At 42.4% G+C, this 24,717-nt stretch overlaps 1 protein-coding gene across 4 annotated transcripts in view; it reads right to left on the bottom strand.

Annotated features, from left to right (window-relative positions):
- Positions 1 to 10,080: 10,080 nt before the first annotated feature.
- The window catches only part of TOX3 (TOX high mobility group box family member 3), a 109,804-nt gene continuing 95,167 nt past the window's right edge, over positions 10,081 to 24,717 (bottom strand). For all 4 annotated transcript variants that reach the window (XM_044256158.1, XM_044256159.1, XM_044256157.1 and 1 more), the window contains 4 exons: positions 22,807 to 23,076; positions 17,984 to 18,211; positions 16,079 to 16,159; positions 10,081 to 11,745 (listed from right to left, as the gene is read on the bottom strand). In XM_044256158.1, coding sequence (XP_044112093.1) covers positions 10,987 to 11,745; positions 16,079 to 16,159; positions 17,984 to 18,211; positions 22,807 to 23,076 — 1,338 coding nt within the window. In that variant the 3' untranslated portion in view covers positions 10,081 to 10,986. The remainder of the gene's footprint in view (positions 11,746 to 16,078; positions 16,160 to 17,983; positions 18,212 to 22,806; positions 23,077 to 24,717) is intronic.

Genomic DNA, 24,717 nt, shown 5'->3' with positions numbered 1-24,717 from the left:
GAGCCAAAAAGATAATGGGATAAAGCATAAGAAGTCAAGTCCATTGATACTCCATTTCATAAAGCTTAGAGAAAAATCAAAACATTTGTAAACATGAAAAGGTGAGAATAATTAATTGGTATCACATTCACAGTGAGCCATTAACAAAAACTAGGGTCTTGGAAATAAAATCCTAAACTCCGAGACTAACACCAGAAGGAACAATTGTGGGACGCCTGGGTGGCTCAGTTGGTTAAGAATCCACTTTGGCTCAGGTCATGGTCCCAGAATGCTGGGATCAAGTCCCGCATCAGGCTCCTTGTTCAGCAGAGAGTCTGCTTCTCCCTCTGCTTGCCACTCCCCCAGCTTGTGCTCTCTCTCTTTCTCTCTCTCTCTCTCTGACCAATCAATCAATCTTTAAAAAAAAAAAAAAGACAATGATTCTCTTTCATTAACAGTCCCTTGGGCTGCTTGCTGCTTGAACTGTAGAATTAAGCCAGGTTGATTAAAAGGGGTGACATATAGTCAAATAAACCAAACAGTTGTGATATATTGGTTAAGCTTAGTAGTCCATAAATGCATATGCATGTTTATCTGATCTATTAAAAAAAATAGGGTGTGTCAGTGCAGGTCCAAGGAGGGAAAATCCTGAGCACCCTTGCTTATTGAATATTCATATTCTCTTTTGCAAGAGAACCTGATCCCAGAGTTGATTATACATGCTGCTGCACTCATGGAGTCAGGAGCGTTCTTGGCCATCTTCCAGGAGCAGGAAACAGCAAGACAGTTGAGAATCTCTGGAAGGCTGGAGCCAGCCACATACCCAGACGTAATGCAGCAGGGTACCAAAGCCATGCTTCACTGCGTCCCTCCTCCAGGGCCAAGGAGAACAACCAGGAGCAGTTCTCCTTTTCGGAAACCATGCCTAAAACAGGTCGTTTCAATCTAGGCTTGGAACATTCAGTATTGGCCTCCGTCATAACAAGGGAGCTAACTCTCACTCTTCCTGGCTGCTAAGGCAGAAGACATCATGCTTGTTGTCACCTGGCAGATAAATATTCAAGGGCAAGGTCCTCGGAGCCACAAGGAGTGAGCTTATGTGAGTAATAGTCTCCAGCCTGGAGCTCACTCTTCTGCATTAGAAATCGTGGACATTAGAGAGGGGTCCAGACGGTAAAGATGCTTCTCCCTTCTTAATGATAACACAGGAACGTTGAAAACCCCTGATACTGCTGTAATAAAGACTCCAGTCATCAGAGTGCAATAATTACCCTCAAGAATCAGGCAAAAGTTCAGCAGTGGATGCCACCCATGAGCAGGAGTTGGGGGGGGTGGCAGTGCAGAGAGCTGCATTGATTTCAGTGTCCATTACACATGCATTGGAAAACAAGACTCTCACTGAAGTCATTTGTTCTGAAATTTACTTCCCATGCTCTACTGTTCCCAGCGAGAAAAGCTGCTGCGCTCACGGACACAGACCTGCTTTGTAAATGCAATTAAAAGGAAATGAAGTTTCGCTTAAAACGCTAATGAATTTTCTTTGTGCTGGTTTTGTAGCTTGGGGGTGATAGGGACATAGGCTTATCTTTTCTTCCTATTAGAAGACATAAGAGTTTATGTGTATAATGATCTGATGTCTGTAGATTCACTAATTCCATCCAGAAACATTAAAATAAGCATTATGCCGACGTACCAGTTGTCACAATGTGGCGTAACAGAACTTTGCTTGGAAAAAACTGAAGAATTGGGTGCTTTCAGCAGCACAGACCCATTTTTTCCTTTTTTTTTAAACTGCTAAAATATTGATATATCCACAACTATCCATTCATTTCAGTGGCCTACAGCAATTGGCTCCTCAAGTCCCAGGTGGCTTGCTACTGGAAGCAAATAAGGGCAACTGGTTTTCCTAGGGATGCCAAGAAGGAGAACCTGGGCGTTTTATATTTGCAACTTTGCCAAACCTTGCAGAAGTTTGTAAACACCATAAAATATGTTACGATGTTTACAGCATATGTCTCTTATTGTTAAGAACTATTATGAAAGTATGAACAGAGTCTACTTCTTAAAATATTTTTTATATAATAGTTATGGCATCCAATTATACAATAGTAATTGTGAATAATTATACCAAACCCCAGTCTGTTTTATGACTACTTCTCACGCTGAGCTCGTATACTCCACATAAACACCATCTGTATCAAACATAAAACTCTTAGTTGTTCTAAGAATACAGGCTTACAAAATGCAGCTTATTAGTTCTGGGGCCAAGCAGTTTCAGGGCTGTTCTCCGGGCCCCCAGAAACCACAGGAATCCAATCATCTCCTCCTTCCCGGGGCTGCGTTCTCTTTCATTGACGTAGTTCCTACTTACCTGTCAGCTCAGGCCTGTTGGAGGAATCGCGGCCAACGTGTGCAGACCCCTGACACACTTCTACAGAGTTTTTGTGTAGCACCGAGCATGCGTAATATGCTCTGGAGAGTTGTGTTCATTTCCTGCAGGAGTGACAGTGATGTTGACCAAATGGTGCTTTGTGAATTTCCCCCCGGGGAAGTGCTGGTGAGGTCTTGGGAGTGCCAGCCTTTGCATCCAGAAATCCCCAAAGGAAGTTTTCCCAGGGAAGAGGCCCCTCACTTTGTAAAAATTTTTAGCAACTACAGAGAACAACTTTTAAAAAACGTGACTCTGATCTTAAAGCAGTTTTGATTCAAGCATTTATTTTTTTAAAGACTTTATTCATTTAGTTGTCAGAGAGAGAGAGAGAGAGAACAAGCAGGGGTAGTAGTAGGCAAAGGGAGAACTGGGGTCCCTGCTGAGCAGGGAGCCCAATGTGGGACTTGATCCCAGGACCCTGGGATCATGACCTGAGCTGAAGGCAGACACTTAACCCACTGAGCCACCCAGGTGCCCTTTGGATCAAGCCCTGAATCGGGCTCAGTGCAAAGCCTGCTTCCCCCTCTCTCTCTGCCCCGTGGCTTGTGCGCGCTCTCTCTCTCTGTTAAAAAACAAAAAACAAAAAACAAAAAAAACTTAAAAAAAGAAAAAAGAATTTAAACCTCTGTAGAAAGTTACCTTCTCAAGAGTCTGACTTCCCTATTTTGTTCAAAATATGAACAAAGCACATATTTTATCCCCAATAAATAATATGTTCTTTAGCAATAAACAAACTTCAGGCACAACCTGCAAATAAATGTCTTCAGAGAAGTTAACCCAATGCAAAAAAGATCATTTGCACCCATTCTGAGTCATTCGGGCTGTTTGTGTCTACTAGTCGACTGAGGGCCAAGCAGGGCTCTCAATGACCTAGAAGCAAGATGGCTAGTAGAAGCCACCTTTTCTTGGCGTATTTCAATCCTGAAATTTTTTCCTGCCCATCATCCCAATCTCCTTACTAACTCGGATTTTAGGATTTAAACTGTGAGAAAACACACTTTTTTTGGTGGGGGGGGTAAGACGTTTCTACCTCCAAATAGCTTAAGCAACAATTTTATTTTCTGCCTAGAAAGGCTAGCACATTTCCCCCATGGAATTACGTTCTGCTTTGAAAAGAACGATCGCTCTCCTCACATTCGTTGGCCAACACATTCTGAACATCATTAAAAAGTCCCATGCTAGGTATGCCAGCATTTGGACACAATTTATAAAAATGTTATTATGGAGAAAATGGTGCCAGTCCTTCCAGGTAACTGTCCAAACATCCAAAGACGGATGTCTTAATTTGGCACCCAAAAAAGCACACCCGAGGTCGGGCTACATGTAGGTAATTTCCTCTGATGCTATTATTTGTCCCCTGGGATTCTACATACTCAATAGCAATTACGGAAGAGAGGATTAAGAATGAGCGGAGAGGACGGGGGTGGAACAGCAGGCTTGAATGATTTGGACTAAGATCTTGTATCAAATTTGCAAATTACCAATTAAGACAGGTTTAGAACACGGCATCATTTTCTCTCCTTGTGACAAAGTGAAAATTAAGACTCTCTCTGCATGTCAGAGGCATGACATGTAACAAGGACTGGTATCAGAAAGCATCTTACCGGATAACAATAGATCCATAGATGCGAGGTGACGCGACCAGAAAGAAAAAGTGGGCCAAAAATCTGAAGGTAAGCGTAAGATGTGCATCTCAAAATAGCCAGGACTCTGTGGACTCCGTAGAAGTCACTTACTTTGCAAATGAAAGCCCCTCCTGCCCCCCCAAATATTCATTTACCAGAATGCTCACGCCTGGTATTCTGGGTTTTAGAATAGTTATTCATTTCTTTCTTTCTTTCTTTCTTTTTTTTTTTAAAGATTTTATTTATTTATTTATTTGACACAGAGAGAGAGATCACAAGCAGGCAGAGAAGCAGGCAGAGAGAGGGGGAAGCAGGCTCCATGCTGAGCAGAGAGCCTGATGCGGGGCTCGATCCCAGGACCCTGAGATCATGAGCTGAAAGCAGAGGCTTAACCCACTGAGCCACCCAGGCGCCCCTAGAATTGTCATTCATTTCTATTTGATTTTAGCAAGGGACTGTCTGTGAGATTGCTTTAGAGCTCCGTTCATGTCAAGTTGTGGCAATAACAAAATCTTGCAGACAGGGGACAAAGGATTAGCGAGGTCCTCACCTATGTATTTCCTTTAACAAGTGGTGGCCCGGGGCAGAGCCCACCTCGCTCAGCTGTGGAGGAAGGGGCTGTGGTTGCAGAGATGGAGCGGTCGCTCACAAAACAGTAGGCAGGGTCACTACCGCATAATCCCTAAGGAGATGCCTTTCCTATACAGGCAATGATTTCCCTTGCTCAATATTGATTCACGGGATGCCCTAAATAATGCATAACGACCCACATCTACCTGATGTTCACCCATCCCAATTTCCTTCAAACCCAATTTTTTCCTTCTTTTTTTGCACAGGTGGAACGGTATCATGCTCTGGCATTTCTGGGCTAACTCTGGTCCTAAAACTCAAACGCCACAGGTCAAATCTGTTTGCCTGAATACAAAATAATTACAGAGAGACCTTGGTAGAGAAAACAATCTGACTGGAAAGTATTCACGCTCAAAACCCTGCCATGTGGCATGACGCCCCTTGGAGAACACAGACGGGGCGGCGTTCACTCTGGTTTAAGGTCTGTCCAGCCATAAGGAAAACATGGGTTACTATTCTCTTTTGTATTGATGGATTTCTGTCATCTATGCAAGTATCTATCTATCATCTGTTATCTCTGTATCTATCATCTATTCACACGCATATCTATTTGCCTATCTTGTATACCAATATAAAACAGATATAAGTATGTATCATAGATATGCCATTCCTATGCAAGTATTAGAAGATGAAATCACAGGAAAGCTACAATGAGGATATTTCCATTCCAGTTCCGACTGTGCCTCTTCTAAGCAGAGCTACTGGAACACGTTACAACTCTCTCTGTGCCTCAGTTTCCTAATTTGTTACAGGAGCTTAACACCTGCCTAACTAGAAAGGGAACGGCTTTGAAAAGGGCAGAGCACTATACAGAGGCTCGGGATAATGAGATGTTTTACAGAAAAGCATTATTCCTCTGCTAAGAAGTGTACATCCACGTTCACATTTTCTATCTGTGAAGGTTCGTCTTTGAAATTAAATTGAGACCATAACCAACATCCCTCCCAGTGCTGCCTGCCCGAGGTTTTACTCAGCAACAAAGCACGGGCTTCTTTTCATCATTCATCACATTTGAGTTCAAGCACCGAGAGGTACTTTTTACAGTGGTGAAAATAGCTTTCTTTTCACAGCAGAAACACAGAAAAATGATCTCCCTCTCGATGCTAATGTAGGGATAAGGCTTATTCTACAGTCGTCGCCCCAAATGCCTTCCTTTGGCTGTGTCGTTGGTGTGTTCTTGCACCAGGAAGGTAGACGTGGGGTGATATGAGACGACATGAATTGACAGATTTATTGAGGCGTGTGAGTCATTAGAATATTGAGGTACATTTTCAAGTGGCAATCTTGTTCCATTTTTCTTTCTGCTTCAAGGCCAACTGGATACCCCCTTCTTAGAAGTCAGTTGATAACCCTTCATGGATTTTATCAATCTTGATCATAGCTTGCTCATTTGGACTTCAGAGCCTTTTGAGTTAAGCCTAAGTCCCTTGCCAGCCTTACCCAGACCTTTGACAAATCTAACTCCTAATTTCCTTTCTAGTACATTCTCCTGCTCCCCTTCCCAGAAGCACTGTGTCCCCGGTTTGCTATAATGTCTACTGCTGTTTTGATGGGGCTGGTGCTATCAACCTGAATGGCTTTTCTCCTGCTCTGCTTGTCCTGATATCACTTCCATCCTGGCCCACTGAAATCCCACCCAAACTTCGAGGTACATCTTAAATGCCAATGATCCCATCAGCCTTCCCTAATACCCCTAACCAATTGCGACCTCTTCCCTTTCTCAATAAATGTTCAATTTCTTAGATTACCAAAGAAAATCCCAAAACCCAAAAACCAAAAAAACCCCACCCAGAACAATGTGCTATATGTGTCTTGTTGGCACACTCATCATTCTATCTGGGGATACGTTTCTTTGCCATCATAAACAAAATGTTCCTGATGTTGAAGATGGTTTATTATTATTATTTTTTAACTTTTTAAATCTTTATTATGGAAAGTTCAAACCTATACAAAGTAAACAGAAGGTCTTGTTTATTTTTGCATCTCCTTTGGGACCCATCACAGTGTTTTGCATGTAGCAGAAGTAAATTTAAGTAATTAGGGCAGTAGGCAAATGGAGTGTCTGTCTGCCTATCTCACTCCGTGATTCGTGGGTGGTTAAGCTTTTCCCCTCCGCAACATGCTGGCACGCACATAGCCTTCACACCTGTAGGATCACAATCAACATGGGTTGAACAGTTCACTGACTTTAAAATTCAGGAAAAGTGTTTAATCCTGAAGGTTACTTCAGATAGTTGGCAAGCTAACTATATTTGAGGGGTGAAAACCATCTAGGAATATTTTCTAAGAGAATACTAATCTGGTTGTGCATCTGTGTGATTTTCCCAGTAAGGCAAATTTTTTTTTTTTTTTTTACAAATTTACAATATTTGATGGGTAACTAACAAATAGGAGGGCTGTCTGTCTGAACACACCTGGATCAGAGCTTTTCTTTACCTTGCACTGTTAGCTCACAAAAGCCACGAGCATCCTCACAAGATATCCTTCCCTTCCCCACACCTCAACCTTGGGACTCCTGTTTATAATTTTTTTTTTTTTTGAAACTTGTGTCTACTTAGCCCGTTAATTTCTGCTATTACTCTTGTGTGTGTGTGTGTGCAATGAAATCCTGAAAGCGAACCAGAATTCTAGAGTGATAGATTACACGCCCATGCTGTGTCATATCCAATTAACTCAAATTGACTGTACAGTGCATTATTCTGTGAGTGCATGGAAGATCAATAAATATGGGGACCGTCCACCCCAGCGCCCCACTTTCCCATCCGATTCTCGTAGATCGGTGGCAGATCACGCTACTGTGATGTGGACGCCACAGCCCAGGCAGGCAGGTGGTGCACAGACACCATTCAAACTTGGCCTATTCAATCTCAACGCCTCTAACTCGCCATTCATGCATAGCAAAACACCATCTGGTCCTATTTTGCCTCCAGCAATCACAGCTGACCAAAACCGATAATAACAGCTGTTGCAAAACAAAAGCCAAACAAAGGGGGTGGGGGTGGTGGTGGTGGGGGGAAGGAAAGGTTAGATTGAAGTCCAGTGCTGAAAAATGCTCCATGAAGTGAGTTACGGGAAAGAAACCATTCAGAGGTCTGAAGCCCGCTGAATGGACACAGCGGAGGACTTCTACTTAAACTTGAGATATTAATCCATCTGTCTAGAACGCCTTCAAACCTCCGTCAGGTGCTAATAATATATGGCAGAAATTATGCTGCACGGAGGCATTTAAGCTTTTGTTCTTTGAGTTGAGAACTAATGACCCCGTGTCAGCTAAAAATGAGAACCCCCTTATGCTCCTCCATCATATGGCAGTGCAGGTTAATGCGAAAAAGGAAACGTGTTTAGCAGGAGTAACCTGGCAGGGGGAGAGAAAAGGTGTGCGTGATGGAGATTGCGGGGGGGGGGGGGAGTTTGTGTGGTGGGGGGTGGATAGTGCGCAGGAGCCTCCTTAATGCCCGAGACCACTTAGGAGGGAAGGCAGTTAGACCATTTAGAAATCCCACTCATCAGTTACCAACATTTCTCGCGCCTTATTTTTCATGGCCCTGATTTATCTCTGACCTGTAACCAAAGCAGCACAGCAAGTACTTACTGACGTTTCAGGACTAGGAACCAGTCACATGTATAAACTGAAATACAGGTTGATCCATAATATGCTTTAGCGAATCCTGAGAAAAATAATCGGGTGACAAGGTTGGAGAAGTCTTTTCATGATTCAAGCCTTTTGACATTTTAAACATACAGTTTTGCCTGATGATTAATTTTCCTAAACTGTAGTCATTAAACTATTTTTTTCCCCTTGAAATGGACCGTCAGTGGCTTAGCAGCATTTAATCAAATGTGATAAAACCCAAGATTTATAAAATCATTTAATAGATGTTGCAACACCTGCTTCTAACTGCAAACAGTTGAAAACAGACTTCGCTTGCAATTAAGTCTTATCACTAGTGACATTTTTTTCCCAAGCAATACTTCATGGGTTTTCAAAATGACAATGACAGAACTAATACACAATTACTGTCACATGTAGTTTAGCAATTAATTTTGAAGACATTTGTCTAAAGGTTTCACAACAGAATATAAAATGGTTCTTATTGTTATGTAATGTTAGTTTCAATTCACAGAAAATCTCTTACCATCCGCTCTGCTTCTGATGGGTCGGAGGCAGATCATTTCTTTGTGGAACACAATTGCCTCCTTGTAGATGTGATTAGGCATCGTTCTAAGACTGTTTGAACACTGATACCTGTCAACTAATACATCTTATGAAAAGCTTCAATTTAGACATAAATTTTCCTACAGCAAGAAATCTATAAATTTATAATTAGAATCTCTTGCTGTTCAATATTTGTACATAATACAGAGTACAAGAGGATTATGAAATATTGAAAGCTGAATTCATTATTCATAGCCCACAACATACAGTAAATATTCTTTGAAATACAACAACAACTTTGAGGAATCCATATCCCGTTCTTTCTGAATGTCTCATACACAGGAACTATGGACACCATAACCCACGCCCTCATTTTTGCCAGATTAGGATTCTGGTCAGGGTTGACACTTTCTGTTTTTAATTTTCATTTTATCATAAGCAGTTTAAGACTGTTGCCAGTGGTAATTTGCAATTTTTATCAAGACCTCTTCATTATAGCTTCTGACAGGACAGATGCTGTAATTAATCATGCAAGACAACTGGGGATAGTGGTTCACACTGTTCGCAAAGAGGAGCCACTACAGAGCAAGAAAAGGGGGGAAGAAATGAACACTGAAATAATTATTTTCACCATCCTTTTTAATAGCAAGAACACAATGCCATAAGTTCTAGCCCCAGACAGAGGACAACTGCTCTTTCCTCTATACTTACCTTGCCACCTGCATCTTAACAAAATGATAAAAAAAAAAAAAAAATTTCCGATTTTCTTAAGAGGTCCTGGATTTAGACCATATGATCCAAATTCCTAGCAATGAATATCCTGTTTCCAATGGAACAAAGAAGATGACGCTTTGGCTCAAATAAATGTTGATATGTGGCGTCCTTTCCCATCATACACGTATTCAAGGAACCAAAAGTGAAATTTGACATATCATTTTATTTGAAAAGTGAACATTTTCCTGGTTGTTGCATCAAAATACAGTCCACAGTTTTTACTGAAATGTGTTTATTCTATAGCAAGATAAAAGCATTTTTGTTTTAGTTAAGCAAAATACAAACAACTTAATTGCTGCTATCATAACTCATAAAAAAGTATAAAACAGCATAAAAACACAATAAGCAACGTAGCAATGAATGGTTTATGTCACCAGTGTTTACGTTAAAGCCTCGTTTATGAAAACTTTACAACACATGATATGAAAACTTACAACTTTGAAAGAAAATATTTACATTGATTATTCAGATGTGGTGCATTTTTTAAATATTCTACCGGTATCACATCATAATAAAAACTCTTGCATTTTTTTTTAAATCTTAACTTTTTGTAATAACTGTTTTCATTTAAGTGCATTTCCCTTTTTAAAAATACAGTGTTTTTATTTTTCGAAACTTGTCACTCAAAACACAGAATATAATATTCACATTCTTTTCTTCTAATTGGAATGAGTATAATGGGCTAACAGTGGCCATACATATCGTTACAACATATACTGTGGTCTGATTTGGAGAAGTCATGGGTTAAAAAAGTGGAAATGAGTCAATAATGGAATCTAATTACTTGCATTTTTTTTTTTCTTTTCTGGAGAGATTTAGGAAAAAAAAATAAGAGCTTTGGCAAAAGTCTGTGATTTACATTATTTTTTTTTCATGACAAAAAATGCCATCAACGATTCACGTCATACAAATGTTTGTATGAAACCGGATCTTCATATTTCAGGTAATTAGGACTGTGCTTTTTTATTATTTTAGGGCTCCGGAAGTTCAAATAGCCTCGAAGTGTGGTTTATTCACTTCTGGGGGGGAAATAAGGCCGTTTTCTATGACTCAGAGAGGCCAGTCTACAGTCATCAGTATGTCCCAGGATTCATTAAACTGTTTGATTCACATATTGTAGGTATATAGCCTGAATAAATAAAAAAAGGCATCACATAAAAGAGCACAGCTTCTCTTGTTTAAAAACAAAGTGATTTATAGTCAGCTAGAAGATGATACTCAGCTACACTGTGTTCTTATTGCCTATCTAATAGACACTTGAGAGGACCATGTGATCTGTTACACGTTTCCGCGTCACCGACAGCAACTTACAAGCTGCGGCCGCCGGCGCGCGGCGGACCCTCCTTCCGTGCGCCCACCCCCGAGCGCACCTGCCTCTGCCGCGGGCGTCTTCAGAAAATACTGACCTGCGACAGTACTTGAGTCTGTGTCTGAGCCTGTATTTGCGACTGGTGCTGCTGGGAGGCCGGCTGGGGGCTCCCGATGGCGGGGAGGGGCGACGTCATCTGGGAGGCGGCGGGGGAGTGCTGCCGGGGGGAGGGCTGGGACGGGTGCTGCATGTGCTGCAGCTGCTGCTGCAGCTGCATGTGCTGCTGCAGCTGTTGCTGCAGCTGCTGCTGGCTGATCTGCTGCTGGAGGTGCTGCTGCTGTTGCTGCTGCAGGTGCTGCTGCATGTGGTGCTGGAAATGCTGCTGCTGCATCTGCTGCTGGATCTGCTGATGCATTTGGTGCTGCTGCAGTTGCTGCTGCTGCATCTGCTGCATCTGCTGCTGCTGCTGCTGTTGCTGCTGCTGCTGCAGCTGCTGCTGCATTTGCTGCTGTTGGGTCTGCACGGAAGGGCTCACTTGGGTGGAGGAGGCCGAGCCCACCAGGGTCGCTCCCATGGAGCTTATCAGCGGGGCCCCAATGTTCGATGGCATGTTGGCTGCGATGGTGACCGACGCCACGATCTGGTTCATGGGGAGTCTCATGGTTAGGGGCTTGGGCGCGATTGACCGAGGGAGCGATTGTTGGAGAGTCTGAGGGGAGGCCGACACGGTTGTGTGTTGCGACAGCGGAGGGTTGAGAAGGAGCGAGGATGTCAGATTGGTGGACGCCAGGGTCTGCTGAACGGAGCGGATGGTCTGGGCTTCTGCTGATTCAGCAGCAGCCTGCATGGTGGGGGAGAAAAGTCCCCAAATATTAAGATAGGAAGAGACTGACAGATTGAACTGTTTTTAAGTACTATAAATGGATTTTTTTAAATAAAGATTTTATTTATTTATTCGAGAGAGACAGAGAGAAAGCATGAGAGGGGAGAAGGTCAGAGGGAGAAGCAGACTCCCCGTGGAGCTGGAGCCTGATGTGGGACTCGAACCCGGAACTCCGGGATCATGACCTGAGCCAAAGGCAGTGGCTTAACCAACTGGCCACCCAGGTACCCCTGTAAATGGATTTTTAAAACATGACCGCCGTTACTCATTCTTCCCTAGACCCAAGTCTCTGGTCATGTGACTTTTTAGCTTTTCCCTCCCCAGAGGGAGAGTGAAATGCCCCACCCCTGGGATCTTGGCCGAGCCTGGTCCCTTCTAATCGCTCTGGGAATCTGCCATCACCATGTGTGTGGTAAGGGACATACGGCCCAGTCACCACTGGGAAGTCAGCCAGCCAACGGCCGCGTACGGGAATGAGCCCAGGCCCCGCCAACCTCCAGGCTGACTGGAGACTGAGAAGCAGGACCAGCAGATCCTGTGGGGCCGAGACTGCATAACTAGCCAGTTCTCTGGTACCCTCTGAGATAAAGACTCCTCTGTTTTGGGAGTCTTTGGGGCTGGTTGTTACACAGCATGATGTAGCAAAAGGTGGCTGATACACTTCTTCAGTAGTTAAGTCTGAGCTGACCTGCATCACTAAGAAGCATATTGAAAGACAACAGAGTATCGATGCCTCTGTTCCAGTCATGCTCTGCTGCTGAACAACTTTGTGACTTTGGACAACTTAATGCACCCATCTGTTCTACACTTTTCCTTACCTACAAAATGGGGTTCTATGGCATTTACCTTACATAGAGGTTTTGAGCATTAAACTGGCTCATATTTGTTAAGCATTTAGAATAGGGCCTGGCCTACAGAAGCATTTAGCATATGTGAGTAATTTTTTATGAATTAACAGTTACTATTACCAGAAAACCATGACTTGAAAACATCAGGGCTCTGCACGGGCACAGCAGCGTGGGACCATGCTCTTGTGAATGTAAGAAAAATGTAACTCAATTCTGCAGAGATACTAAATGGAAGTATTTTACAACCTAAGAAATTGTTGTAGTTGACCTGGTATTTTCAAAGATCTGCACAATTTATCACAGGAGTCCTAGATGAGGGGAGAATGTTCAGCACTCAGGTGACTCTGTAACCTCTCACAGGGTAAGAACAACTGATCTGATGTGAGGCTCAACGACAGAGAGAAATGACCTATTACATTCTGCACTGAACATACACAAATACAGCCACAAAAATAAATACTTTTATTCATGCAACGGTGATGCACATAATTGTGCTTACTATTTTTTCTTATTCGTCACAGAATTAGGGGTTTCTGGAGGCATCGAGCTGATATCCAGTCTCTTCAGTGATATGGAATGCTTACTTCCAGATTTGTATTACTCACATTTTAAAAATCTACCATGAGAAGGAACCTGAGAGGTGATCTTATATTGGAAATCACTCAGTGTGGGAGAAGCCATGGCTAATGGCTTCTGTTTCAACACATTATCATTGTAAAGCACCATGCATCCGTGGACAGCTCTCTGGTTTCGTGCAGAGGCTTGGTGGCCTTGCATGTCTACTGGAGGGGCACATTCTAAACCCTTAGGGTAAGAAGAAACCTGCAAAGACTCATTCACCATCTTAAAAAACCGTTAAATCACCCATAAGGTAAAATACACACAGTGCGGTACATATTCACAAGAAAATAATTCTTATATACTCTAATGTTTAAAAATCACCCAGCTAGTCTTAGTATGAAACTACAAGGGAATCTATATTTAGACACCTGGGCAATCATACCCGTGTGCCTTTCAGATGCCACCCTGGGGGTGAATAGAAATGAGTAGATGAAAGAGATCTTGCTTGCCTGCCAGGTTTACTCCCTTATGTTTTACTATTAGGCTCCTATTAATTTTTGTTGGTTGTTGGGAAGATTAAAAGTAATATAGTACGGTGGCGCCTGGGTGGCTCAGTGGGTTAAAGCCTCTGCCTTCGGCTCAGGTCATGATCTCAGGGTCCTGGGATCGAGCCCCGCATCGGGCTCTCTGCTCAGCGGGGAGCCTGCTTCCCTCTCTCTCTGCCTCCCTCTCTGCCTACTTGTGATCTCTCTCTCTTGTGTCAAATAAATAAAATAAAGTCTTTTAAAAAAAAAAAAAGTAATATAGTACAGACACATCTTAAGAGAGGGGGCCCAGGCTCTGAATGTAGGGGCAAATGTTAAATGCATGTATGATGCAACGCTACTCACTATTTCTAATGAACATTGAATTTTTGCTGCCTGTGACCTCACTCCTTTGATGAGATCTTCTATCTGGGGCACAGAGTTCAAACTTGGGCTTCCCACGTGATGGCCTTTAACTTGAGGATCAAGATCACATGCCCCCAAGTCCTTGCCCCCATGATTCTTTCAATTATTTGAATACAGTCTGATTTTCAGTCCTTACCATCGTGGAGGCAACCCTCCAGAAGGGCTTTCAGCTGGTTACCATTCCTTTTTCAATTGTAGGGGCCAAAACAGAACGAATTCTTCAGATGTGGTCTCATCACCACGTTGTACAATGGATACTGCTTCATGTGGGCTCACCACTTTGGACGCTATCTCATACGTTTGGTTCAGACTGAAATTATTCGGAACATCTAACCTCAAGGACTATTTGAGTTCCTGCTAGGACTCTGAATATAAATTAAGGATGCTCTCAAACTGCACTAACTTAATGAAAAACAAAACAAAATGAAGAAACCCCAACAAACACTATTTTAGATTTTTTTTTCCTTTTAAATTCCATCATACTGGTTTTCGGGAATCACGGACTTCCATTCGGAGCTACTTCTGAATCCTGATTCTGGAACCCATATGTAACTTTCACAGTACCCCTTCCACCTCAGTGACAGACTCGATGAGTCCAATCGCGGTTGCTGTTTCCTGAATGCCTTTTGAGATACCCGCTCTTGGCTGAAATCCATGTGTGGTCAATTATTCATGCTCTAACGCACAAAGATCACCTATTCCTACTTCTGGGTAAATGAATGAATAAATGATCCACTTAGGAAGTACATGTACACTGTTCCTATTCACGTCACCCCATCTCATTAGCCAACTATATACCTCCCTTCTTAACATCTGTAGCCCACACATTCGGCTGTTGTCTGCCAATATGCAAATCTGAGGCCAGGACTGGTACATCTTACATGATAGGTCTTGCAGCGCCTCAGAAAAAGGTTTTACTATTGACCTGATGAATGTTTTCTCTTTCTAATGAAGTGGAAGGTATCCTAACAGCTGGCAGTGGAAAAAAGGGAGGACCTCTCCTGATCTGATTTGAGTAGCTGCCAATGGTACATCTTAATATAAAGAAGAGACAGCTCAGGTGAAGAAGAGAAAAAAAGGAATGACATCCTTTCTAAATGGCTTTGCTGGCAACACCTACCATGCCTTGTAGCCCTACGTGGAACCTGAGGCAACGCGCAAGACCATGGAATGGAATGCCAGATTGCCAGAGGAAATACCTCAAAAGCAAAAACATTAGTTCAAATTATTCTCCCGAAAGCCTCTCTAAATTCTAGGAAGGCCAAAGACAAAGTTAATTAAATGTTAAAATATAACCTAATAGCTCATGCTCCTTTTGGATCAAGGTAATAATAATCTAGACTGACATTTGCTTTGGGATATGGGTGCATTTTATAATACATCAAGGTCCATTTTATACTCTATGTATAATACATATACATGTCTTTTTTTTAAGTACTTGGAGCATAATTTTATTTTAAATAATCATGAGGTTTATTTATTTATCTGATATGGAACAATTTGGTCAAAAATGCGACACCCCCTATTACAATAATATAACCATTAGAGAATTTACTTTAGGATGTCCCAAATATGACCAAAACACCACCTGTTTAAACAGAGGACATTCGCATAGATCTCAGTCCCCGACAAAAAGGAAAGATAAAGAGGCTATTAAAAACCTGTCTACCCTATTTGTGTCTGTTATATAGTTTCAACACACAGAAAGAAAGACCACAGAATCTTCTGGAAACAACTCAGATTCAGCAGCTTCCATTAACTCCTACTTTTCGGGCCATCACTGTGGTCATCTCTCATGGAAACGAGTTTATGAGTTGTCCAAGATGCCTTTTTTTTGGTCAACTCTAAGGGGAGCTGCCTTGAAGTTTTCAACGCCCAGAGGGTGTTCTCAATGCCATGACTCAGAGACCCGCCATCCCCGCACAGGCTTACCTTAGAAACGAGGCTGGCCCGGTATGCGGCCAAGGCCTTCAGGTACTCCTTTTTGGCAGCTTCTGTTTTTCTTTTATACACCTATTAAAAAAAGACCACAATTAGCACCACCTTTAGCATACAGTTTCTCAGCCATAAAATCACAGCCGCGCAAATGAGGTCACAACCGAACTCACTGAAAAAGTTGGTCTGTGTGGCTTTGATTTTCAAATGTGAACACACACACACACATGCACACACACACACAGACATATTAAAACAAAACCCTGCCATGCTCAACAGAGCACAGTCTTGAGGTTTCCGATGATAAATGGAAACAAGATTTCCAGTTGTAGCACAGATGCCTTGGGAGAAACAGCGGAAGGCCTCACGCTAGGGCAGGAGATAAGGTGCAAGAAGAGTCAAATTGGCTACAAACGTTCAAATTACAGAAAATCACAAGTTTCTCTATCAGTGCCTCCTTTCCCTCACACACATTTGTAACCCGCACCAAATCAGAGGATTTAAAGACCAACCATAACAGGTACGTGTTGTGAAGGCACAAGAGAAAAGATGAAGCCATCTTGGGTTTCTTTGGAAGGAAAAAAAGAAGTCAGGAATGAGAAATTTCCGTTAGTGAGGCCAATGAGTTACATAAACAAGTTCCAATATATTAAACGTGATGGGTGCTTCCTTTTCTTAACGGTGTCTGATGGCCATCTGTTAGACCAAAGTGCAATCATCTTACCAGAGATAAAAGAGATAGGAGCCTGCCAGTCCCCTTAGGATTACATTTCGGGGACAGAAAATCAGTGTGCCACATACAACAATAAATGGTCAAATTCTACAGCTGCACTGCACCATCCCAAGCTAGTAGGAATGAGGTCATGATTTGTAAAAAAAAAAAAAAAAAAAAAATCGAGGATTTTCCCCCCATGTTCATTTCTGAGATGGTGATTCTATTTTATTACTAAGAGAGGTCCAGTCATCTGAAGACATGGAACGTCCATTCCTACTAATGGTCATTGGGAGTTTCACGCAAGGAGCAAGGAAGCCATTCTTCCTCTCTGTTTGTAGCGGAGATGCTGTAAGGGGAGGCCCAGGAGTGCAGACCCTAAAGAAGTATCTCCTGCCAGCTTGGCTAATCACTCAATACCTCTCATATGGCCAAGTTTTTCAATGACCTTGGAATAAAATTTCAAATGCCCAGCGATGGTAGTGAGACTCACGGAGGTGGGTTCAAAGTTTGGAGACCCACCAGGACGGCATAAAGGTTTGGACAGATGATCAAAGACAAGGCAAGCGGGATGGACCTAATTCCTTTGTAGTGCCCTTTCTGAACAAAGGGGGCAAATTTCACATTACTTAAAATGAAAAGATGATCATCAAAATTTAGGTGTGCAGGATGCCACCTGAATTTCCCCATTTCTCCTCTGAATGGGTTCTGAACACACACCCTTAAGGGGGACCGAGAAATCCATATAACTGGGGAGGGGCTTGGATTTACTCAACTGTGTTTCTAAATTCCATAGCTTAGAAAGGCCTTGATGAGAAACAGTCATATTAAGTGAACGTTCATGCAGGAAAGATGTAAGAGGGGCGCCTGGGCGGCTCAGGCTTAAGTTAAGCATCTGCCTTTGGCTCAAATCATGATCCCGAGGTCTTAGGATCAAGTCCACATGGGGCTTCCTGATCAGTGGGGAGTCTGCTTCTCCCTCTCCCCTTTGCTCCCTCTGCCCCCCGTTCATGCTCTCTTTCTCTCTCAAATAAATAAATAAATAAATAAAATCTTAGAAAGAAAGAAGAAAGAATGGAAGGAAGGAAAGGAAAGGAAAGAGAAGGAAACGAAAGGAAAGGAAAGGAAAAAAGTCCAGGAAATACTCTGGTGACTTTTTCCTATATGGCCGTGCTGGGTCTTTACCTCACCTGCTTTTGTTCTTCTCCAAGGCTGTCCCACATGGATGCCACAATTTTTGAGACCTCTCCAAAAGTGGCATTGGGGTTTTGCCCTTTAATTGCAGCCTGTGTGTCCCTGAAAAACAGGGCATATGCTGACACCGGCTTCTGGGGCTCATTGGGATCTTTCTTTTTCTTTTTCTTTGGAGTCTTGGGCTTCTTGCCAGAATCTGGAGCAGCTCTTTTCTCTCCAATGGCCTGCAAAGCAGGAAGAAAATTCACTGCTTAGAATGTCCTTGCAGAGAAGGTGGCAAGACCTACCCAGGTCTGCAACTGTACTGTGAAGGTTTTGTTCAGCTGATTCATCAACAGAGGAATCCCCAGCAAAAGCAGGGGAGGGGTGAGTTTTCTTAGAGTTAACTGGACAGCAGAGATTAGCATTTAGAACATTGATTAATGAGACCCAGAAGTATCTTCAATACATTCACAACATATGCTCTAAATAGCAATTATGAGTAATGAGAAACAGAGCAGTCTCTGTACCAGGCAAAGACATGCATGTGTATGTGTGCACGTGTGTGTGTGTGTGCATTCCATGTGTACACATACAATATTTTACATTTTCAGAGGCTTTAGAAGTAACTGTAAGTAATTCAGGATGTTGATCTTATCCAGATATTTTAAATGAGGTCCCTGGCCATAGTCACGTGAATCGGCTTTTGCAAAGTTTCATTTTTTTATTTTACCAGAATGTTACCTTGCTCAAGGGTCTCCAGAAACTAGCGGAAATTAGCTACAATCCCCGAGCTTGCACAATAAAAGAAAAGTCATCTCTATTTCTTTAAGTCATGATAACGTTCGAAACAATAGGCTAACAAGAACTATAAAAAATGTCAAAATTCCTTTAAGTGGAGATAGAGAGGAAATTTTCTTCATTAAAATTAAAAACCTCTAAGAGTGCGATGATTGTTCAAATCACCAAGGCTGAAAAGAAGATCGATAAGGAAATAGTCCCACGGAAAGGAACTCTGTTCAGAAGCCGACTGCCACAGGGACAGTAAGTGCCTCACACATCGTTACCATTGTACGCTCTGAGACCAAGGCCACAGAAATGACCTGGGTATAACTCCCCACGTTCATATACCATGCAGCTCCAGATTCACCTGCTACTCCCCTCATCTAACTTCAGTGATCATATATTATACTTATGAGAGAGGCAGGAGGAAAAACTGATCAGCCTTGCATTCTCTCCCTAGATTACAACAGGACTGAACTGAAGATCATCTTGTAGCTAACTTCATCGGGGAAACTGAAATGTGTGACAAAATCGGTTTTACAAGCCAGCCGTGGGGAAGATCAACAGAGATAGACTCAAGTCACTAACAGATTGGTTTTTAATGGCCTTGAGTTTCGGATCCTACATTCAAATTTTCCAAGAGTATCATTACCTCCTGAATGAGAGTCATTTGGAACTTAATCCGATTACTAAAATTCTTAGGGAGAAGACTGTGAAATAACTTGTTTTCTGAGAGCTCTGAACCCTCAAGATGGGGGGGGGAGCCACAAGTTTACTTCTCTGTGAACCCCCTCGAGTCATAACAACTGGTACTTCACACAAGTAGTTTACATACCTCCAATGGTGGTAAGCCACATCTCAACTCTCCTCCAAAATGCCATCTTTCATAACTCACGATTAATTCAATCATTTTCAATAATGGTCTTTTTGTTTTTCCTCTAAATTCTCAGGATAAATGAGTCTTGTTTATTTCTAGTTAATGAAACTGAACTTTTAAGAGACTCGGATGCTTTTCAGTTAGAGGTTCAGCAGGGGCAAAGTTTTCCTTCAGTGAAAAATATCACTTTAGGGGCGCCTGGGTGGCTCAGTGGGTTAAAGCCGCTGCCTTTGGCTCGGGTCATGATCCCAGGGTCCTGGGATCGAGCCCCGCATCGGGCTCTCTGCTCAGCAGGGAGCCTGCTTCCTCCTCTCTCTCTGCCTGCCTCTCTGCCTACTTGTGATCTCTCTCTGTCAAATAAATAAATAAAAAATCTTAAAAAAAAAAATTACTTTAGTCCCACAGGGGGGAATATATATATATATGGAGAGAGAGACACAGATTTTTCTAATTGAGTCCAACAACTATACTGTTTTCCTGGAAGAAAAGTTGATACTGTTGGCACCATCAATGTCCCAAACAATGGCAAGGTGAGAGTAATTTCCGGGGCAGCCTTTCCAAAAGAAAAACAATAAAATAAACAAAAAACAAAAAAGAACAACACAAAAGAATAAAAACAAAAGCAAAAAATAAACAAAAGAATAAACAAAACAACAACAAAAAACCAAAACAAAAGAATAAACCTAAAATGAAGAATCTCTTTTGTTTAAACAAAAGCTCGGAATTAATTCTCCAAAGGAAACCTGAGCGTTCGGGAAGGGGGAAGGTGGAGTTTATCCTCAATGATGATTTTAATCTTTCTTTCTCAGCTCAGGAGCTTGGAAGATAACCAATTGGATTCTGTGCCTTTGTACAAAACCTAGACCCTTGCTTACAACGGAGTAAGCGATGAGTTGTGGATAAGGTTCTCCTTAGCCAGGACAATTTCAGAGTGGTACAAAAGTAAGTGGATCAGGCGCCTGGGTAGCTCAGTGGGTTAAGCCGCTGCCTTCAGCTCAGGTCATGATCTCAGGGTCCTGGGATTGAGTCCCGCATCGGGTTCTCTGCTCAGCAGGGAGCCTGCTTCCCTTCCTCTCTCTCTGCTTGCCTCTCTGTCTACTTGTGATCTCTCTCTGTCAAATAAATAAATAAAATCTTAAAAAAAAAAAAAAAAAGTGAGTAGATCATCTGTGGCAATGTGAGTGAAATGAAAGGAATCCATGTGAATTGTGTCCTGGCCAGCTGTAATTTGGTGGGGCCTTTTTCACATCCCTTGAGTTTCTTTATAATCATTGTTCTCAGGTCACCTTCACAGAAATCTGTGAGCAGAGACTGTTAATGCATTAATGTGTTGACCCCATCTGTGTCCAGCAGGGTGCTAACATGTCCAGTGAGGAGCTAACATGTCCAGTGAGGTGCTAACATGTCCAGTGAGGAGCTAACATGTCCAGTGAGGTGCTAACATGTCCAGTGAGGAGCTAACATGTCCAGTGAGGTGCTAACATGTCCAGGGGGTGCTAATGTGTCAGGACAGATCAAACCCTTCTTATTCCAATCCCTGCAATATATTCTTACCTCCCTTCCCTCCTCTTCCTCACTCTCAACCTTCTCTAGTTCCTCTTCTTCCATTTGCTACTTAAAAATAAATGATGCCCAGGGCTCTGGCCTTGACTTGTTCCTTACACACACTGAGAAATCCCAATTACTTCCCTATCTTCACATCTAGGTGCTGATGGTCCCCAAATGTGTAGTCCCACCCCCCACCCCCCCGCCATGAACTGAGTTCTAGACTCAAACATGCTGCTTTGACTTCAACCAAGACCACGGCAAACTCTCATCTTCTCCATGGGAGAAAAAGTAACACTCCTCTTTCTGGTCCGATTCTCTCACTCCCTGATAATCCATGCTGGCTCTCATACTAAAATCCCATTTATCTTTCCTGGCTTCAGATCCCAGTGGATTACCAATACCTCGTGATCCTCTCTCTTACTTACAAGTCTCGCTCTTCTGGTACCTCCTGCCCATTCCCTCCTTGGCTAAAAGGAAACACTTCATAGCAACTGTTGATCATTTTCCTTTCCTCCAGTCCCTCCCTCTGTAATACATTCTCTACACAGCCAAAGCCATCTTTCTAAAGCATGAGTTGCTTATGCCCCTCCTCTACGCAAATAATTAATCAGCTCTCAACTACCTGCAGGAGAAAGGCTACCACATTTCAGCGATGGCTTTCTTCAATTCCTATTTCTTTCTTCCCCACATCAAACTGTTCATGATACTCATAAATTGACATGTACTTCCACTGCTCCCTCGACCAGAATGCTGGCCTCTCTCTTCTGCCTCACAAACTTTTATGTATCCTCTTAGACCTAATTCAAATATCACCTTCTCAATAAAGTCTTCCTCAAATCACTCTCCCAAGCAGAATCGATTACATTCTTAGCACACCAAGATACATCAATTATGCCTCTAATCACATCTGGAGCTAGTATTAAACATTGCTTTTCATCCCCAGTGGGGAGTCCCCCAGGTAGTAATTCTCTTATAAATCTTTATATCACCAGAACCAAGTAAAAGGCCAAGCACAGAGTAGGTGTACAAAATATGATGAAAAAGGAAAGTACCTAGGACAGGTAACGTTAATGAAACAGAATACCTTTCTAAGCATTCAGAAAAGTCCTCCCTGAAAAAAAAAGAAAAGTCCCCCCTGAAATTAAGTTTTGATTTCAAACCATGTATATTTGAATTACCATCCTCCATGACAAAAGCAGAGATGTGGAACGATTAGAACTTACTAAGTGGTCAACATAGAAGGTGTCAAATATGACAGTGGCTCAGCCAACTAACTGGATGAAACTTATCCACATGAACATTAACTTAGAAGCAGAGCACTTCAGAACTCCTGGGGAATCTAGTGGAATTCCTCCCTTCCGCAGAATGGGAAAATCATGCCTACAAGAGTTAAGTGACATTTCAATGCCTTATAACCAGTAGGAGAAGCTAGATCTCCCAAGTTCCAGTGGAATACGCTTTTTCACAAAAACAAGTAAGTAAAAGAGAGAAGAAAAAAATTAAACTGTCACGAATGTAAATGCTAGCCAAATGCAGAAAGGAGGTCATACCATGAGTGAAATTCGAAGACACAGCATGGGCTGATTCCAAATTCTTAGGTAGTGACATAACGAAGGCAGTCAGTCAACTTACTCTGTTGGATTCATCAGCATCCTCTTCATTGATGGAGCTGGAAGGGGAAGGGGTTGCAGACTTGCTCGCTGGTGGTGAAGGAGACGTGTGTGGCATACTGGCACCTCCCAAATTCAACCCCAACTGGGCGCTGAGCTGAGACTGGTTGATCGTGGTGAGCTGAGTGGGAGGCATGATCCCAGAGCGAGCAGCGTCAGTCATGTGGACGATGGACCTCATGATCAAGGAGTGATCCTGACGGTACTGGGGCACTTGTGTGTGGCTCTGGTCCTAAAAAGACAGCAGACAATGGTTGTGGGGTTGTGGGGGCGGGAGAGATCTTAGTCTTCCCAAATATCAACAGGCTGACAATGTTAGCACTGGTTCCTCAGATAGGTCTGACCTACTCCAGGATGATGGTCCCTGTTCATCAACTCTAAGGACTCATGCCCCAAAAGTTGAAAGGTCAAAAGCACAAAGCCCAAATGGTCCAGCCTCATTAGTCTATTTCACTCTAGAACTGTCACTGGGTGACTTTAAAAAAAAAATAATAAAAGACCTGGCAGTGAAAGAAAACTTCCAACTCTTATGGAGGAAATGGGTAAGAAAGGGTTGAAGCAGAGGCTCGGGCCTTTCTGGCTCAGCAGTTGGTCTAGTCCTTCATCCTTCTCACACACACTTTCTAGCTCCATTCCCCTTGACCCAGCTCTGTGAGGGAAGGTGAATCCAGTCTTTATTTTATCCTTCTGGGAATGCATCTGACATGTAGAGAGGACGGGCTTAGGGAAGCAGAGAGCCAACATCTGTTTGCTTCAGGGCACCCTTTGTATAAAACCCTCTGTGGCTAACCAGAGGGTCATTCCAATTCTGAATTACATTGTCAGAGGCATCTGGAAGTCATTCAATGTCTTTGGAATTGGATATCACTTTCTTCTTCTTAGACCTGCCTTGTTTTCTTTCCTTCAACCCGACATGATTTAATGGGCTAATAGATTTTAAAAATATGTATAAGGAGGAGGCAGAGATCATCAGAATTAACTTCTCTGAAAATTACTGCGGTCCCTTCAAAAGTAGCCTTCTGTTTTTGGCAGTCATGTAAAAGGCTGTAGAGTTGTTGCCGCTGCTCCTTTTTTTAATTCCAAAGAATCAAAAAAATGAAGACGTGCTTTTAAACAACTTACTTTAAGACTTATCATTTAGTGTGAGTCTGTGATTTTTACTGAAACCAAATTCTCTTGAATCACAGTGACCCAGAATCCAATTTTATACACAAGCCTACAAATTTTTAAGTGTTCTTCTTTTGAGTTTTTCCAGTATCTTATTTTTTCTTTTTAAAGAAGCAACAAAATGAGTTGTAAATATCTAAACTGGAACATTTGGTTTCTTAATATTAAATATATAAACACCACTAAGTAAGAAGCCATAACTATCAATAGGAAACTAGTTGAATAAATTATGATCTACCGTACTACAAAGTATTATGAGGCTTTTTAAAATAATGAATTAGATTTATGTGTATTGACTTAGAACAGAGTTTCCAATCTTGGTTCTATTGACATTTTGAACCAGATAATTCCTTGTTGTGGGGCTGTCCTTTGCCTTGCGGGATGTTGACCGCAACCAGCCTCTATTAGATGCCAGCAGCAACTTCTCCCTCTGCACCAGTCATGGCAATCACAAATATCTCCAGACGTTTCCCTGGAGAAACAAAATTCTCTCACCGGAGAACCACTGACCTAGAGTGATATCCCAGCTATCATAATTGAAAAAAATGAGTTGTAAAATAATTACAGAGTATAGCCCTTCTTTTTGTTTTTGTTTTTGTTTTTAAAAGAAGTATCTAGGGGCGCCTGGGTGGCTCAGTGGGTTAAGCCTCCGCTTTTGGCTCAGGTCATGATCTCAGGGTCCTGGGATCGAGCCCCGCATCGGGCT

This window comes from Neovison vison, chromosome 7 (assembly GCF_020171115.1).
Source record: "Neovison vison isolate M4711 chromosome 7, ASM_NN_V1, whole genome shotgun sequence".
In the NCBI taxonomy this organism is placed as follows: Eukaryota; Metazoa; Chordata; class Mammalia; order Carnivora; family Mustelidae; genus Neogale; species Neogale vison.
This window is presented reverse-complemented; position numbering and strand designations above follow the sequence as displayed.